Source organism: Eleginops maclovinus, chromosome 15, assembly GCF_036324505.1.
Source record: "Eleginops maclovinus isolate JMC-PN-2008 ecotype Puerto Natales chromosome 15, JC_Emac_rtc_rv5, whole genome shotgun sequence".
Classification (NCBI taxonomy): domain Eukaryota; kingdom Metazoa; phylum Chordata; class Actinopteri; order Perciformes; family Eleginopidae; genus Eleginops; species Eleginops maclovinus.
Genome location: NC_086363.1, coordinates 4,521,323 through 4,538,255, shown reverse-complemented (window position 1 = coordinate 4,538,255; position 16,933 = coordinate 4,521,323). Strand labels below are relative to the sequence as shown.

General features: G+C 40.0%; 1 protein-coding gene across 1 annotated transcript in view; it reads right to left on the bottom strand.

Annotated features, from left to right (window-relative positions):
• The window catches only part of ryr3 (ryanodine receptor 3), a 94,355-nt gene that overhangs the window by 68,356 nt on the left and 9,066 nt on the right, over positions 1-16,933 (bottom strand). The window contains 6 exon segments of the mRNA XM_063901676.1: positions 929-1,041; positions 1,459-1,537; positions 1,969-2,043; positions 2,457-2,471; positions 8,053-8,157; positions 13,060-13,179. Of these exon segments, the coding sequence (XP_063757746.1) occupies positions 929-1,041; positions 1,459-1,537; positions 1,969-2,043; positions 2,457-2,471; positions 8,053-8,157; positions 13,060-13,179 (507 nt within the window).

Genomic DNA, 16,933 nt, shown 5'->3' with positions numbered 1-16,933 from the left:
ATTTAGATTTCCATTACAGATAGCAGTGTAAACTTTTGAAAGTTTTCCCCTTGAATTGCCCTGCCACTCTGAAGAGGCCTGGAGTGAGACGAGTATCAGAGCTACCGATGGCTATGAAACTTTCTTAAGTGCCTTTTCGAAACAGTGAACCAAAGCAGATAACTCCAGCTATGTGAGGTGCATAATCTCCCAAAAACAAACCACTGTTCTCTACACTAGGAGCATTGTCTGCATCTAAAGTCTTGCAAGTGTAGACGCAGACAATTCCGTCTGACATCAAAACACTTGGCAGGGAACTAAGGACGCTCACAAAAACAGCAGCAAAGGAAATCTGAACTTTGTGAGATCTGACAAGCAAACCAGACAGAGAAAATGAGAGCTGATAGAGGCTATATTTGATGCATCCAGACTGTCTGAAAAACTTTAAATATTCATGAGAGAGAAACCTCTTATCTGGTAATGAGAAAGTGAGTAGAGGCCTGCTGATTTAATGAGAATTGCTCAAACTGCAATTAACCCTTCATCTTTAAAAACAGCATCTTCTTTCATGTGTGTGATGGTGAGTTTAAAACAGATGAGTCTGCTGATAAAGGTCAACTATAAGGCTGCCTCTTACTTGTTGAAGAGGCTGTATTGTGGGAACGCTTTGGTTCATGGCATCTAGATAAAGCAGACCATAATGTCTAACCATCTGAACTGTTTTCATCATCACACTTGTGAAAAGCAAGCTACAGATTAAACACTGCGCTGAAGTTTGAGTTGCTATCTTTACGCATTGAACTTCTTAACTATACATATTATAGTGAAAGCATTTAGTAGTTGGAAATCCAGTAGCTGTTTGATGAATTGAATTGACCACCAAACATTTTCTCCCCAGTTACAGCTAAGTGTCAAAAAATCAATTATTTAGATACAGTATTGGACGTACCAGGTATCTCTCTGTGGACACGCTGACTAGGATCAGGTCGTCTCCGATGCGGACCTTCTCTCCCTCCGATCTCTGCTTGGACGCAGGGTGGATGGTCCACCAGCAGGCCTCTCCTTAATACATGGCAATGGCAAAAATACACAGAAGTTTATTCATATACATTTGTCATCAAGTAGAATACCTGCTTTAGCATGTCTAATGTCACACACAGTCATATACCTGATTTTTAAGAAAAGCAAATGTCTCTATTGTGAATGCACCTGTCTTTTCTGAGTGGCAAAAAGCATAGAAACAACTTTCATCTGAGGAACTCTGGATCAGCGGTTGAAAGATTGGTTCTGCTTCAAAAATGGCTTTAAGAATTCATGTAGTTCAGATGTCAAGTGTAGCACTTTAACTTTGTTTTACAGTATTCCACCCACGGGTTTAAATTCCATCTAGAGGTTACTTGCTCAAATGGCTACTCAGGAGGACAAAAATCTATTAAAAGCCAAGTGGACTGTGTAAAGTGCCTGGTAGTCATACTGTACCTATCGAATCTTCTTGTAGGCCGACATCAAATGACAGCTTGTCTGTCAGAGACCTCGATGTTTTCAAACAGGTCAGGTACTGAGGAGTGAGAAATCACTTAGTGTTAGGTCAAAGGACAATTTATTACAAGCCCAGATTGGAGGACGGCTTTTTTTCCCTCTTTGTTGATCAAAAATAAATAGTTAAGGACTTAAAACCCATTATCAGACTGAGCTGAAAAGGTGGTTCTGTAGACAATCAAACTTCACAAACTTAAAACTGGGCAGAATACATTTTAAATGTTCACAGTCTAGTGATCCTGGTTATTTTTAATCAGGTTACACAGCTTTGAATTTGAATATTCACGATAATGGAAATTTACCACGATCAACCTGTCATGATTGTTTTTTTAATCACAATTCAAGATAATGTTGGTAGTTGCAAGTATATTTGTATATGTCTTTAATAAGCAGGTGCCACTAGCATTTTCTTTGGCAACCCTTGTGTTAAATTGTGTTTTTGATACTTACCATATCACTGAAGGAGTGGCGAAGTAGGATGGCATGACCGTAGAGCAAGGTCCGGTGTCCACCCCCCTGACCCGCCTGCAGGAAATTCACAGGAAATAGATTATCCTCACATCCTAGCATCCTTCTCCTCTGGACCCTGTCAGGTCTGACCTATCGCATCTTTAGTCTATGTTAGTAACCCCATTTCATCTGTCCGTCGGATATCATGTTAAGAGTTTCTGCTGCAGTTAAAAAAAAATCTTCCTCTTTGGAAATTCATACCAAGTGCAAGCAGGAAACAGACAAAGAAAGAGGGAGGGAAACACACAAACAATCAAACACATGAACAATACCGCACTCATCAGACAGCTAGCCCATTCTTGTGACAAACAAGAATAATTGTGATGAAATGTTATCACAATACAAAGGAAATGTTGGGTTAATAAAAAGAAAAGAGGAAGATGGGATTTTCCTCCACCTCAGGAGATAAAAAAGAAAGATCTACTTACCCTTTTAATCAACTTCTGGTAGCAGAAGAAAAAAGAGGTACCATAAGCAGTGAGATCCAAATCATCTCTGTATCAATTCTTATTAGCATCTCATGGACATTCAGCCACAAACCCCCAGACCTAAATGTTGTCATACTGGGTATTTCAGTTATAGGGGCTATAGACAAACCTTGTATTCCAACAAACTATTTTTAAAATAGCCCAATATTATATTTTGTGTTTCTTTTTTCCATAAAGACTTTTTGTTATCGAGTAAAAAGGATGTTATCTTGATCAACTTCGTTATGGAGATATTAAACAACTCGTATTTGGAGAACAGATTTCGGCCGTATGGCCCAGCACTGATTTAGTGTGTCCATCCAAACAGATCTGACTATATTTTTAGTTGACATACAATATTTAAACTTCTCACAGAAACAGCTAGGATTATGCCAACTAATGTGCCACCCACTGCAGTTTATCCACTGCAATACATGCAGGCTACCCTCTGTCTTACCCAGTTGTCAGTGTTCATTTGTGTGTGCGGGGTCACATTTAGTGTCTTCTAAATTTGACACCAAGATGATTCTCTTTTGGCAAACAAGCCTCTCCCAGATGGCTTATATAAATAGACAAAAATGGAAAAAGAGTTTGATCAAAAGAAAAATGGGAAGAGTATCCAGCAACAGCTGTGAGTGAGGGAGGGGTTACACAGAGAGAGAGAGAGAGAGAGAGAGAGAGAGAGAGAGAGAGAGAGAGAGAGAGAGAGAGAGAGAGAGAGAGAGAGAGAGAGAGCTGTATTTCAGGCCTGGTGTCATGCTGACACATCAATGCCAGGAACTGTGACCTTTGCTTTGGTGCCCCTCCAGTAAGTACTGTATCCTAAACAGCTAACACTGGGAGAGCCGTAGATAAACAAACAGACAGGTTTGTGTTGATTTTTTTGTTCGCATTTAGGGGAGGAGTGGGTGTGTTAAGTAAATTGTGTTTTTAATTAATTTGGAAAGGTTTGATTACTAATCACTATATCTATGTGTCATGACAGACTGCTCAATGGCAACACTTAGCACATAAAGCACATACTGCCCTAACAGGATACTGGTAACCAATAAGATGTACAATTTAGCTTTAGATAGGCCTTATACGTTATTAGCAGTTGTGCATAGCTTTGCTTGTAAGCAGAGCACTTATCATTGGCATTAAACTGCAATATGGAGAAAACAAAGCCACCAGAGGACAGACAACCATAAACATCTCAGCAACACTAAATGAATGGAACGACTTTTAACGACCGTCCCCACAACGGCCAAACCAAAAATAGGTCTAACAGTCTCATAGTCTTCCTGTTTACTTTCCAATACATTATTCAATGTAGCTAGAAACAAACTAACAGCCTTAAACGTAAAGTGCAACAAACCACTCTTTAAAACCGTTTTCATTTCAGTACTGTTAAATTAAGCTAGTTCAACGGACAACGTGTAGTTCACCCAACGTCCAGACATGGCAGTAATAAGAAAGGTATAATTAAGGCAACATATGACATTACTGTTTGCGGCATTTTACATACTTCTATGGAGCTTACCTAACAGGTCGTTTTTTCATTTGTCACGGCTGCTATTAACGTTAACTCTTCTTAACTACACTTCACTCAACAAAGTTAAATTGGACACTTAAACCAACGGCTATCTGTGACCTCATCACGTAGTAAGTAAGAACGTCGTCACCTGATTTGAGTGAAGGTGTCGCGGTTTATGCGGCATTCAAGTTCTCTCGTAATAATCGGACAATGTGTATAAAAGAATGGGAACAACAACAGAAGAAGCTTGGCACCTTAAATGCTTCGATGTCGTGTCATGTTCTTATATCTGTGTCCACCTGAATCTAAGCAGACTTGGAACTGCAACTTGTACAGTAGTTGTTTTGCCACACAGAATGCCGAGTTGACGTTGATATTACGCGGAAAACGGCGGATGGCTAAACGTTGGGTAAATGGTAAGAAACATTTGACTTTTTAATTCTGTACTATTGCATATGCTTCTTTTTTGTTGTTGTTGTTGCTCAAGTGTAATTGATAGGTCTATGTCAGGGTGTTACCATTGCTGTCCATCTATCCTACAGGGATCTATTCAGGTGGGAAATTGTGGTATCAAATACATTGCCTATATTGTGGATAAGAGTAGCAAAACAAATACAAATGTTTTGTTTGTTTTTAACTCGACAAATATGTTTAGGATATAGTAAGTTGTAGCAAAACTACCACAGTGATCACATTTACAGTAAAAAACAAACACGTCAATATAATTGGTTTTCTTTTCTGGTGATTCTGATATTGAGCCAAAATACTGAACACTGCCTACTTGGCGCTATAAGAATAAAACAGAGCGTTTCCTTTCTCTGAAGCCTTACACAGCCATTACACTATAGTATTACTATAAGTAATTAACTTAAATGTTCACTTCATATAAATCGCTTATCTTATATTGAACTGCCTGAGGATGAGAAATAGCACACTAATCACTTTTTCAAGGCTGTGAAGAAGGGAGTCATGCCAAACTCATTTGCTAAGTACCATTTGATATATCGATTCTAACGTACATAAGCAATGCCCTGTCCTTCAAACAATTTGGATAATGAGACAGTAATTGTGCTCCATTTGCTTTATTATTTACTTCATAGCAGTATATCAACATATGATGAACACTGTGATGTGTATTATGTGAAAGGTAAGAGGAAAAAGATGTTGAAGATGTAAAATGATCTAAACAGCTTTGCTCAAAAAAAGTTAAACAATCCGGACATTTCCTCGTGTCGAATCCCTTAAAATTAATTGTTGTTAGAGAACAAACCCAGAGAAAACAGAGCAGCACACCAAAACCACAAAAGTGAGTGTTTTCTGCCAACCTGTGGGTTTTCAGATCCTTCAATTTAGATTCAGTAAATTAGATAAATAAGGCAGCTGATCACTACCTTTGGTAAGCAAAATGTATGCATGTATCCTTTAACAGCACAAATACTGTAAGCTGCATACTAAGACTTGGATCTTATTGCATTGGAAGCAAAAAAATGATAAGGATGAATAGCTTAAGCAAATGAAAAGCCAACACTTTCATTTTAAAGTGCTAGTACGTTTGCACACAGAGCAGTCTTCAGAGACCAGGCAAACCATTTGACTCCTGTGTACAACGCGAGAGCACCAACGGATGTCTATTTCAAGATTGCCATAATTTCAAGTTTGGAGACATCTGTGACAAGCTAATTGATTGTCTCTCCGCTCTGGCTCGGAAGCTATGCTGAAGGGAAAACTTAATTTACGATCCAGAAGAGGTAGACATAGAAATAAATGTGTTTAATATCCATCTTCACAATATGTGCTGAGGTGGAAAAATGTACCACCATTAGCTTAATATCTCCCTAGATTGCAGCACCTGCCGCAGCAGTTTGAACTAAATGCTGTACCAGCTATAAATGAAGATTTTATGGCAATCGAGAAATGGGCGTCACTTTACATGAAAGTGCCGGAAATTCAACCCTTTTCGTTTGGCAGTCTGTCATGCACGCTGACAACGTGATGGATAAACAAACTGATGGACCTACCCATTTCTCATGGTCAGCAGTCTAGTAACACACAAATACAAATGAAAAGAACTTGTTATTGGGTTGTATGGCAGTCAATTACGCAAATGTGAGAGCAACAATGGAGAGAAATGGGCCGTTGCAGTGGAAAGGATAGAGGAGGGTGATTTATTAGCCTCGCCAGCAGAGTTTGTATTCTGGCCAACATCATGTTGTCTTGCCAAACAAGGCCAGCCAACAATGTTGCTTTATTAAGCACAAAACAAATCTGCTACCCAGGCTAATAAAAACGCAGACCTGATTCACCAGTAGGGACGACCCAAGCAATATACAAAAAAAACCAAGACAATTAAAAGGAACCATTTGTGCCAGAAAGCTACAAGAGTGGTAGCCAGAGCCATGCGGCACAACACACAATTTGGGCTAGCTTGGGATTTTGTACTTAATCTTCAAAATATCATGTTGTGTTGTGCTCAGGTTTCTCTGAATGCTGCAGTTGTCTGGCACAGTGATTAATGCAAACAGTGTTGTCATCTCTGTTCCTATTTACCAACGGTCTGTCCTAATTAGTAGCAAAAAATATGATTTCGACTCATCAATTTAGGAACTTTCCAAAAAAAATACAGACTTTTTTTTCAATAGGAACAGGGATGAAGAAACAAAAGATATCACTATAAAGAATTTGATGTAGTGGTTTATCGGTCCAAATTAAATGAAAATATAGCAGTGTTTTCTCTTTGCTTTTCCCCAAAAATTAGCATTTCATCCAAACGTGTGATGCCATCCCTTCCCATGTCTTTACCCCTCCTCTGGATCTAGACTTGCTGGGTAATTAAATTACACATGAAATGACTTTGTTGGACGCAGCAGCAAAAAAGAATCTGAACATACAACAGGGGTTAACAGACTGTACGTAGACCAGCAGAGTGTTTCATTGCCCGTGGATGAAAACTCCAATGCACTACAGAGCCCGATCAAAGATTACTTACCGTTTCTAATAAACATGCCAAGTGAGATGGAGTGGAGCCGGAGGACTGTTTAGCGTAAATCAAGAGGAGAAAGCAGGCTGTGGATGCAGAAGTGCACTCGCAGATCATTTCCCTCCTTTCTTTGACCCCTGACGGCCTTTCATTATCATTGCCTTCTGAACTCTTTTTGCAAAACCTTATCCGTGTTACAGGGAATGAAAAGGGACTGTTTCTATTTAGAATTCAATATCAGTTCTTGGTGTTAAAGTAGTTCAGAGGATTGCTGGATTCGATCCGTCTGCTTTGTCGTTTGGATTTAATCACACCTACTCATTGATTTCTTTCTTTTTTTACATATTCACTTTTCAAAGTCAAAGTGCCTAAATAGTAACATTTGCACATTTAGTCTGTGCAAAAATTATCACACCGTTACATTTTATGTGCCTGTATAAACATGCTCTCACACATCTGATCCCCAGCGTCTGATGTGACATATTCATTAAGGACTTTTCTCCAAGTGGGAATGTGGGTCATCCAATACGGCCAAGCCTGAAATCCAAAAAACCTGACAGCCTTTGAATGCATCATTTTTGGGACAATAGGAAAACAACATAGACTGTATATATATATATATATATATATATATATACAGTCTATGGAAAACAACCATGGCTGGACTTGGGTCTTGATAACGTGCCTTCAAAAAGTCTCTGAAATGTTTCCAATCAGGCCAGTTTACAGTATTGGAACTGAGACGTCCAATTTCTCAGATTTAGTGCATTTGTATTTCCAGAACTGTGACGGCTCAGCAGGCAGTACATTTTCTTTTCAAGTTTACACAATAAATATCATGTTAGCTATATTATGTATGGAGAACAGTTGTGTAAATCATTATTCTGTTACACTCACTCAGTCCACAGTGCGTATAAAAAGCAATTTCACAGAAATAAATGATGAGACTTCCCACTGAAACCTAAAACAATACCTCAAGGGTATTTTTGACCAAGTGCTACTAGACTACAGATTGATTTGGGTATGTGTTTGTGTGCATAAGACAGAGGGATGGGAGTACTCACCCCTTCACTGTTCGGCCCAGTCTTTGCCAGCATCTCCTGCAGAGCCCGTACCGACAGGGACTGCTCCAACACAAAGCTACACACACACAGGTCTGGAGGAACATACTGCAGGAGGGAAGGAAGAAAGGAGAGAGGGTGGAGGGAAGGAAACATTAGTTGAAGAGTGGCAGTGTTTTGAGCAGAAACAGACTCCTCTCCGGGATACATAATCAATGTGCCAGGAGTTTTTGTTCTTCTTGACTCCGTTTTTTCTCTTTTATGTTACCAGTATAGCCTCAAGCGTTTGCTACTGCAACCAACTTCCCTGATCCTCAGAACTCAGATTTTTTGACATGACATAACAAGAAACTTGAGGCAAACTTGATATGCTTTTCAAACTTAGAAATGTATCAATTAATTAACATTTGTGATGCTCATTACCACTGTAAAAGCCACATAGTATCGAATGAGTTTGATGGACCGTGACGTGCAAGCTGTGAATGAAATAAAAATGCAGTGTCAATCTAAAGAGGCTCTAAACAGATGCCTGTCCGGACACGTCAAATACATTTATATTCAAACCGTTTGAAGCCAATTTTTGACAACATCAGACAAATATTTAAAGTCTAATTTACCAAAACTGGCTGAGACTGTGGGCAACATTGCCTGCTATTTCATTTGGGTGCCTTTTTATAGACATTTGTATACCTTATAGCTCATGTATGCTGGGATCGTTCTGCAAATTTCACTTATAAAATAATACTAGATATACACATTCGTATTCATTTTGTTCTATTAATCTTCATGCATCTTAAAGAAATTCAACTCAATTGATCTAATACCTGAAAGATGTAGATCAGTTGATTAATTAAACACATACAGTACGGTATACATGTCAATTGTCTAGATATTGCTAGATATTTCCATAGCAGTAATTGGCTTCTAAATGAATTGCAGGCACTGATCTGAGACGAGAGACAAGCTGAAAGGATTTCTGCTCAGTGAGGAATAGTGCTCATAAATTATTCTGATGATTTGCATCTTCTATGCCATCCCAGTGTGTTGCTAAAGAGTGACTGGGGATTATGAGGAGGGATGTCCAAAGGTGTACAGCATGCAGGTGCATTGACCAATTAAAATTTAGGCTAGCACGTATTCCTCACCATACTGTGTTGTTTTGTTTCATGCTTTAGAATTCTCTTCAACTTTCAGCTTCCTGTTTATTTTATAAACTTTTAATACATGCTGCCAAAATTAAATACAGCCAGAAAAGTTCATTCGAAGTGCAAATGCAAAACAAGGCAATTGAGGAAAAAGTGGCGCTTTTGAGATTACATAAAATATGTAAGTAACTGGCTGCAATACTTGCATCTACTTCTCAAAGTATGACAAATAAATGACCTTGTGATGTGCTAGATGGCACTGTTGATTAACATTACACTGACATGACATGTAGTCAGTTCAGATCCCTTCTCTTATTTGCTCAGATATTCTCATTTTATAGATTACACTACTCTTTCACAACAATAGCCAGCTTTACACAACACGCTCTCCATCTCTCCCCAACACAGAAGTGATTTAAAGGTGTTTGGCACTTGCCCTGACTCAGGAACACACCCAGCAAACCCCTGACCTATGGAGTGAAGTGAGAAATGTGAGCAGAGGGGAGGGCTGCTGGGTGATAATGAGGATGGCGCTGCTCTGTAACTCATGCATGGGAACTTCCGACGCCACTTTGCAGTGTCCAGATCTGTGAGCCTGCACTGCACACAAATGTTTTCTACTCAGATAACAATCATTTAATTACATTTACATGCACAAAAGAGGTTTCCAAATCTAAGAAAAGTTTAGAAAAGTATGTCCCAATATTCAGTCATCTCCCCTCAAAACTTGAAACTGGGTTATTTGAAAATGTTCTTTTGCAAGAAGCTGCAACATGACATGACAGCTACACCTGTGGTGTCATAAGACCTTTCACACTGATAACTCGCAACACGCTGCAGATCTTACACCGCTTATGAATTATTCACCGCCCGCCAATATCCCAATTATCATACTTCTTCCTGGGATGGGCAGACACGCTGAACATTCTCGCTTGTCTGGGAACAGAAGAGCGTGTCTCAACGGTCACAGCGACCTTTACAGAGTCTGCAGGGAGCTTAAGACAATAGCCGTGAAAACGAGTAAAGTGATCCTTCAGAAGATCAAGCAGTATTTAATAATCTAAAGTCTAACATCATATGTAAGCTAGTGAAAAGAGATTAATTCCCATGTTGGTCGCCTAGCGTTGTAAATCCCATTGATTTCCTCTTGTTCCAAAACAAAAGCATGCAAGATAAAAGAAGCCCTTTTTTACATGTCAGAGTTAAAGGATATAATTATGGACCTTTTGGTGATTTCATGAAATGAATTGACATTAGCAATGTGATGCCAGTCTTATCCATTCATACTGTACAGTCAAACTTAATAAAGGATTGTAATTGATCCAAACATTGATGATAACAGGCATGATATTAGAGCTGTAATATTCGCTTTTGAGCCATATTTACCTCCTCGACCAGGTGCTGCTTGGTTTCAAGCTCTACATCAACACCTGGATATGATGTGTTTAACTTCCTACCACTAGCTTTAAGGAGCTTATGATATAAAAAAAAAAAATACCAAAGCAAATTAGGCAAACCAAAAATCAAGTATATATTTTCTTTACCTTGTTATGGAATTGGTTTCATTTCATTAGTATTGGTTTTGACTACATTTCTGGTAGAAATCTGGTTGAACTCCTGAATTAATAACATAATATTAAGTCGTTAAAAGTCATCAGATAAAATGTATTTTGAAAATATTATATATCAAAGTGAATTTTAAATATCACAATCTTTTTTCAGAAAATCTGTCCATCCGTTTTTGAGTTATATGTATGGTGTTTTTCGGCGCCCCCTATGGGTCGGGATAATAACGCTTGTTGTGCATATTCCCCACGAAAGACTGAACATACCCACCAAAATGTGTCATGATTGGATAAACTGTTGATGAGTGAATGAGTTTCAGCCTTTTGCAAAGTTGTTCTGATTAATCCCGGACAGGTTTCTTGACTGACTTTCTAATTTCTTATTGTAATGTATATGACCCTCTGCAGATGCTGTTTACCAAATGATGTGGTAATAGACTCAAACAGATTGTATTTTACGTCCGTACTATTCAAATGGTGCCACTAATGGTTTGACTTTGAGACAATATATGGAGCAACATATTTATAAAAAAAAAAGCTGCCTCTGAACTCTTCTTTAAATCAAATCCAATTCACTAATGCTTCAATTTGTCTACTTCTGGTTGATTGCACTTATTGTAAGTCGTTGAAAGCATCAGCTTAATGAAATGTAATGTTCTAATTCACTCCCTCGCAGCAGCAGCAGCAGCAGCAGGCAGCCAGGATTCGAAAGAGTCAGTCTGGGAAATGAGGTGTCAACACCTGAGATCCGCCAGCAGAAGACAGCACCACCCCTCCTGCCCCCCCCCCTGACACTCTCCCACATTTCACACCCAAGGAGGCCTGGAGCATTGTCACAGGTTCCCAAGGTGAGAGGAGAGAGGTGTGTGTGTGTGATGGGCTGCCTAGACGCAAGTGTTGCCCCTCCGACTCAACAACTGCTCCAGGTGGGTGAGCAGAAATGACTCCCCAATTTTTCTTCAAAGTCTTCCTGCTCGCTGGCTAAATTAAATCAGGCCCTACATGGTATGCACAGCTCATAAACATCCTGGCATTAGTGGGATTCGTTTGTGATCATGTGATTATCGCTCGGTAAGTGTTGAGCCGAAAATAAATCCTCATCTGTTTACATATGTAAGATGCATTTACCATCCCACGGTGATCTGCACTACTGACTGACAGCCTCGCTGCAAATGTTGTGACTAATGATGCACACAACAATTATGTTTCTATTAGGAGGCATATACTCCAGAGCCAACACGATCTGCTTCATTTCAACATGTCGTTTTTTTTAATGACCATGCAGTACGCCTTGTCGAAAGGAAGAGTAATGAGACGTGTAACAGAGTACTGACAGCTCTGTTGTGTTGCTACAACGACACAGGCAGCCACATGCTCGTGTCTCAAAGGACTGTTCTCTCTTTTAAGACAAAAGTGGTTGAAAACATTGGCTAGGTTGCACCGGTGCAGAAACACGTAAATGATCCATAACTGACCCCATGAACACTGAAATGTTTTAGGATTTCTGGCCTTATCTGGAGCTGAACAATAAAGTAGCTTCACTTTGCACCATAGGTCTTTCTACTTCTTCCCTATTCTTTGACAGGAAAGCTCATCTCATTAAGAGTAGGTGGAGGGACAGAGAGATGACACAGATCTCAGCCTCTTTGATTTAACACTCTATGAGGAGGAGACACTGCCAAAAAACTCAAATTCACAGCAGACCTTTTTTTTGGATGATTGTCATGTTGTGCAACTATGCTGAAAACATCAGGATAGTTCTACAATGTAATCTTATAGAGTGCTGCAGGAAGGAGAACTTTAAACCTGGAAACAAGTTAGCATTTCTTGCACTTTTGTTTATCTCGTCTTGAAGTCATTGCTGTTTTTTAAATAGAATTTTAGATGCCTAAAATAAGGTCTGTGTTTGAGATTTGAAGGTTTGGTTTTATGAGAGAAATGCATCTGTAGATACCCTACTTGTAAAACGTGACTCTTGTTCATGTCGTAGAAAAGGTGCTTGCTTGCTAACGAGTGGTTGTACGAGATTACTAAATGTCATCGAGGAAAACACAAAAACGAATCTACGTCGTGGAGTCATGCAAACATGGTTTAGTTCATTATTCATTTTTTTTTAGCTTGAAAACAGTTAGTTTCAGCAAAAGTATTTTCAGAAGCTAATTTCTCAAGTAGTGCATCAGATTAAAGGTCATGCTTTGCTTTGTAGCGGCTATACATTCCTGCTTCATGACAAACTGCTGCTGACTTCCCATTTTCTCCTATGATCAAAGGCACCAAATAGAGCCGTTCGCAATCCTCACCTTAGCTTCAGAAGTGGATTCCAGATAACACACACGGTTTCCGAGTCCCTCGGCAGCCAGGCAAAACTTGCGATGCTCCTTCTGGATGGTGGCCACACACTGGAGTACCACCTCGTCATCCTGCCAGAGGGAAGAGAGGCGTTAGAGCCAAACACATTTTGACAGTGACCTAAACAAGATGGGGCAAGATAGACAAATATCTGGATTGGCTCAGTTGTGTTGCTCCTCACTTTAAATGAAATTATACCTCATTAAGATTTGAAATTGACACTTAGATACAGTATACATTTTTAATTATTGGAAGTAAATGCTTCTCGTGAGGCTGTCAGAATAAGAAGTGGCATAACAAAAACCCAATTTGTGTTAAAGAATGGAGGCTGATCCATCAAAACAACTTTTTTTTAAATCTTATATAATAAAAAAAGCATTTGTCCATATTACTTGTCATGTTTTGGTTAGGAAAACCCCTGCATGTTCAACGGGGTAATCAGATCAAATGAAACATCTCGTTTTCAACTATGAACAGAAAACCAATTCAGCAGCAGAAGAGAAAAGAACAAATCCTATATAAATCCATGGCAGCACCAGCAGAGCCGCATTGAGGAACATCATTTCTAAACCTGTTGCTCAGCCTTTGTTATCTCCGTGTGAGAGAGGAAACCCTCGATTCAAATCATCCAATAAACCAACATCTGTATCTGTCAGGGTCGAGAGGGTCCGGCTCTATTTGGCAACACAGATATCGATTTATTTGTGTACTGTGTACTGTGTGTGTGTGTGTGTGTGTGTGTGTGTGTGTGTGTGTGTGTGTGTGTGTGTGTGTGTGTGTGTGTGTGTGTGTGTGTGTGTGTGTGTGTGTGTGTGTGTGTGTGTGTGTGTGTGTGTGTGTGTGTGTGTGTGTGTGTGTGTGTGTGTGTGTGTGTGTGTGTGTGTGTGTGTGTGTGTGTGTGTGTGTGTGTGTGTGTGTGTCTCCTTCCAGCTACCGTCCCACACTAATCTGAGCCGATGGTTGCCATGGTTCTAGCTCCCACCGCCTTCACAGCAGTATTAATTCAATAGTTTTAGATACAGGCTGCAGAGAAAGCACAGACACACAGGAGGGGGATAACAGAGCCTGACAGTATTTAAAAAACAATGGCACTCTTGATCCAAAACTAGAAGATGTTGTGTGATGGTGATAGAAAGTAAAAGCATGGTCAGAATATTGTGTGAAGAAAAGCAAAACAGAAAGCATTTTTTCCCGGGGGGTGTTTTTTGTCATTATACTGCAGACGTTTCTTCAAGCTGCATTTGAAATCATACCATCTCCTGTTTCCAACAATAAATGGGACAATTTGAAATTTCACACTGCTGTAGAGATGGAAATTAAATGAAAAAGGTCAAATCCAGAAAGAAATCTTTGGAAAATATCAGATTTTTCGTCTCTTTCGGCATGTGTAAAACTCCTCCCAATGGTAAAACTTCAAACAGACATTGTAGGGAGCCTTAACGTAATCTCGTTTTGGTTTATACTTAGTTTGAGAATTTAAATTGGTGAAGCATCATTAATTAGATCTAATAGATAATATTAGAGAGTCTTCTTCCTGAACAGTAAAACTAATAATTTGTTTAACAGAGCATCACGTTATCGACAAAATGTTAATTGAAGGCTATAACAAACCTTTGAACATGTCTTTCCCTTAGTAAAACGAAACAAAGGAACAATATATCGTACAAATGAAGTCATTTCTATCTCAGAGATGTGATTAATGTTATTCCACAGAAACACTACTTATCACTTTAACTGAAATCGACAAAAACTAAATGATGTTGAAAGGGGAATTTGGGGATTTATACAGCAGCTAATCAGTGCAGAAGCTCATTAAAGCATATCCACAAAAAGGCAGTATTGACAACCTTACAAAATCTAATCTGTCTTCCAGCACTTTGAATAGATAAACTGAAACACAGTGGAGGTAAATGTCCCAGGGAAGTGAAAGTGGGCCGAGTTGGCACCACAGTCCAGACCAGCAGCGTTTTAAATAACCAGGATCCAACTCTGGGCTTCAGGGAGGTAATTACAGATAGCAGAAAGCATCAATGTTGGCTCAGAGACGCCGCTGCAGCTCTCCTGGTAGAGGAGTGACGGAGGAAACACATCTTGTTTTTTCAGTCTGACAGGCAGAGACACTCAATATGTCCACGGGATGAGCGAAGACTTGTCACCTCTTTAAAATCGAGTAAATGCACCTCTTTCTTTTCAGATGTTTGGAATTGTGGTGGCCTTAGGAAACCAGCAGGGCCTGGCACTGTTAGTGGTGTGCTTCATCTACGCGTGTGTGTCTTTTTAAAGGCTTATGAATCTGCTAACAGGGTGGGTCAGATTACAAGCACAACATAATAACATCAAGAAACAGAAAAAAACATATTTAAATACTTGTGATTTCTTTAATATCCAAGTTGGAGTTACATAAATACCATTTTCTTAAAAATCCGTTCTGGTTATTGTTACATGTTATGCATCTGAAAACAGGTAGTGTGAGTTCCAAGTTGTTAAAATGTGACAAATAAAAATGTATTTACTTTCAGAAAACCTTCTAAAAGCAGCAATTCGAGCCAACTCAACTTTTTGGGGGGTTTACACACACACACACAAAAAGATCATTGTCCCTTTGATAGTGCAGCTTCAGAACCAGAAGTGGTCAGGGTTGCACTGGGATTAAAAAAGCTTCATAGACAGGATGCCATCCAGTCATCCGACCAGAGTGGAAGATAATGCCAACATCGCTCTAAATAAGAACAACCACCAGGGACACTGTTTATGGGGAGGGTTTAATACCAAGAAACATATATAGTGGCGTTCTCTCATAAAAATCCAATCGCTGTGATTGAATCTCAACAACTAATGAAGCAGCCATGTGTTTTCACAGCCAGGACACTTTGTAAAGACGTTTCTCTCTGCACCCCTGACTTGATCTTTAGCCAGAGAATCCGGTGAATCCGAGGCAAAGTGATCCTCGTGGCAGCAGTGTGACCATCTGCTGAACAGCTAAAGAGCAGCATCAGTACTATGTATAGGGCGCTGGCCTGCAGCAGGACGAGGTTGGGTGGCTGCTTTACCCAGCTTCCAAGGGGAGAGCGGGAACTTGACCCTGCCCTCTCCCAACCCGACCCCACCCGTCCTCACTAACCCTCGATATCCCTCTGGATCCTGAGGTTCCAACACCTCTCAATCAAACAAAAGAGTCTGGTTTAAGCTCAAAGATTGAATGACCACTTGCACCATCGATGTGGGTCTTCACCTTCCCTTTAACCTTTCCCCACTCCACTCTTGCTTTCTTGTCTTCTTCCTCTACGTTCAATAAGCAGCCAGTGTCCCCTTACAGACAGCGACAGGTGTGTGTGTGTATTGTGTGTGTGTGTGCATCCACCAGCGGAAACCCGAGAGCTACAGATGCTCTGGCGTGCCAAATAAACTCCCACAACTCACCCGCTGCTACCACCAATGTGAACTTGAGAAAAGGTGAATCTGTTCAATCCTTCAGCGCTGCTATTTTGACACTCCTGCTTTGCACATGCTCAGTGAAAAATCAACAGGCAGACCTTTTCCGAGGGGGGGTGGGGTGAAGGCAGACAAGTGGGGTTAAAAACTGAAGGGATTTAAGGAAATACCAACGTGTTTGGCCTCCTTGTTCGCACTGTGTAGTCGGTCTGAATCGGTCTGACTGCACAGGAGTCGTGTTTCTCATAAATGTCAGGCAGGGTGCTAAGTGCAGCTTTAGCAACATGTTTTCGCTGAAGCTTAGCTCACAACATGGAGATCAAAGTAGATACAGTGTAGATGTGTGAGAACCACACCCTGACAAGCCGTATAAAAGGTGGATGTTGGTGCCTG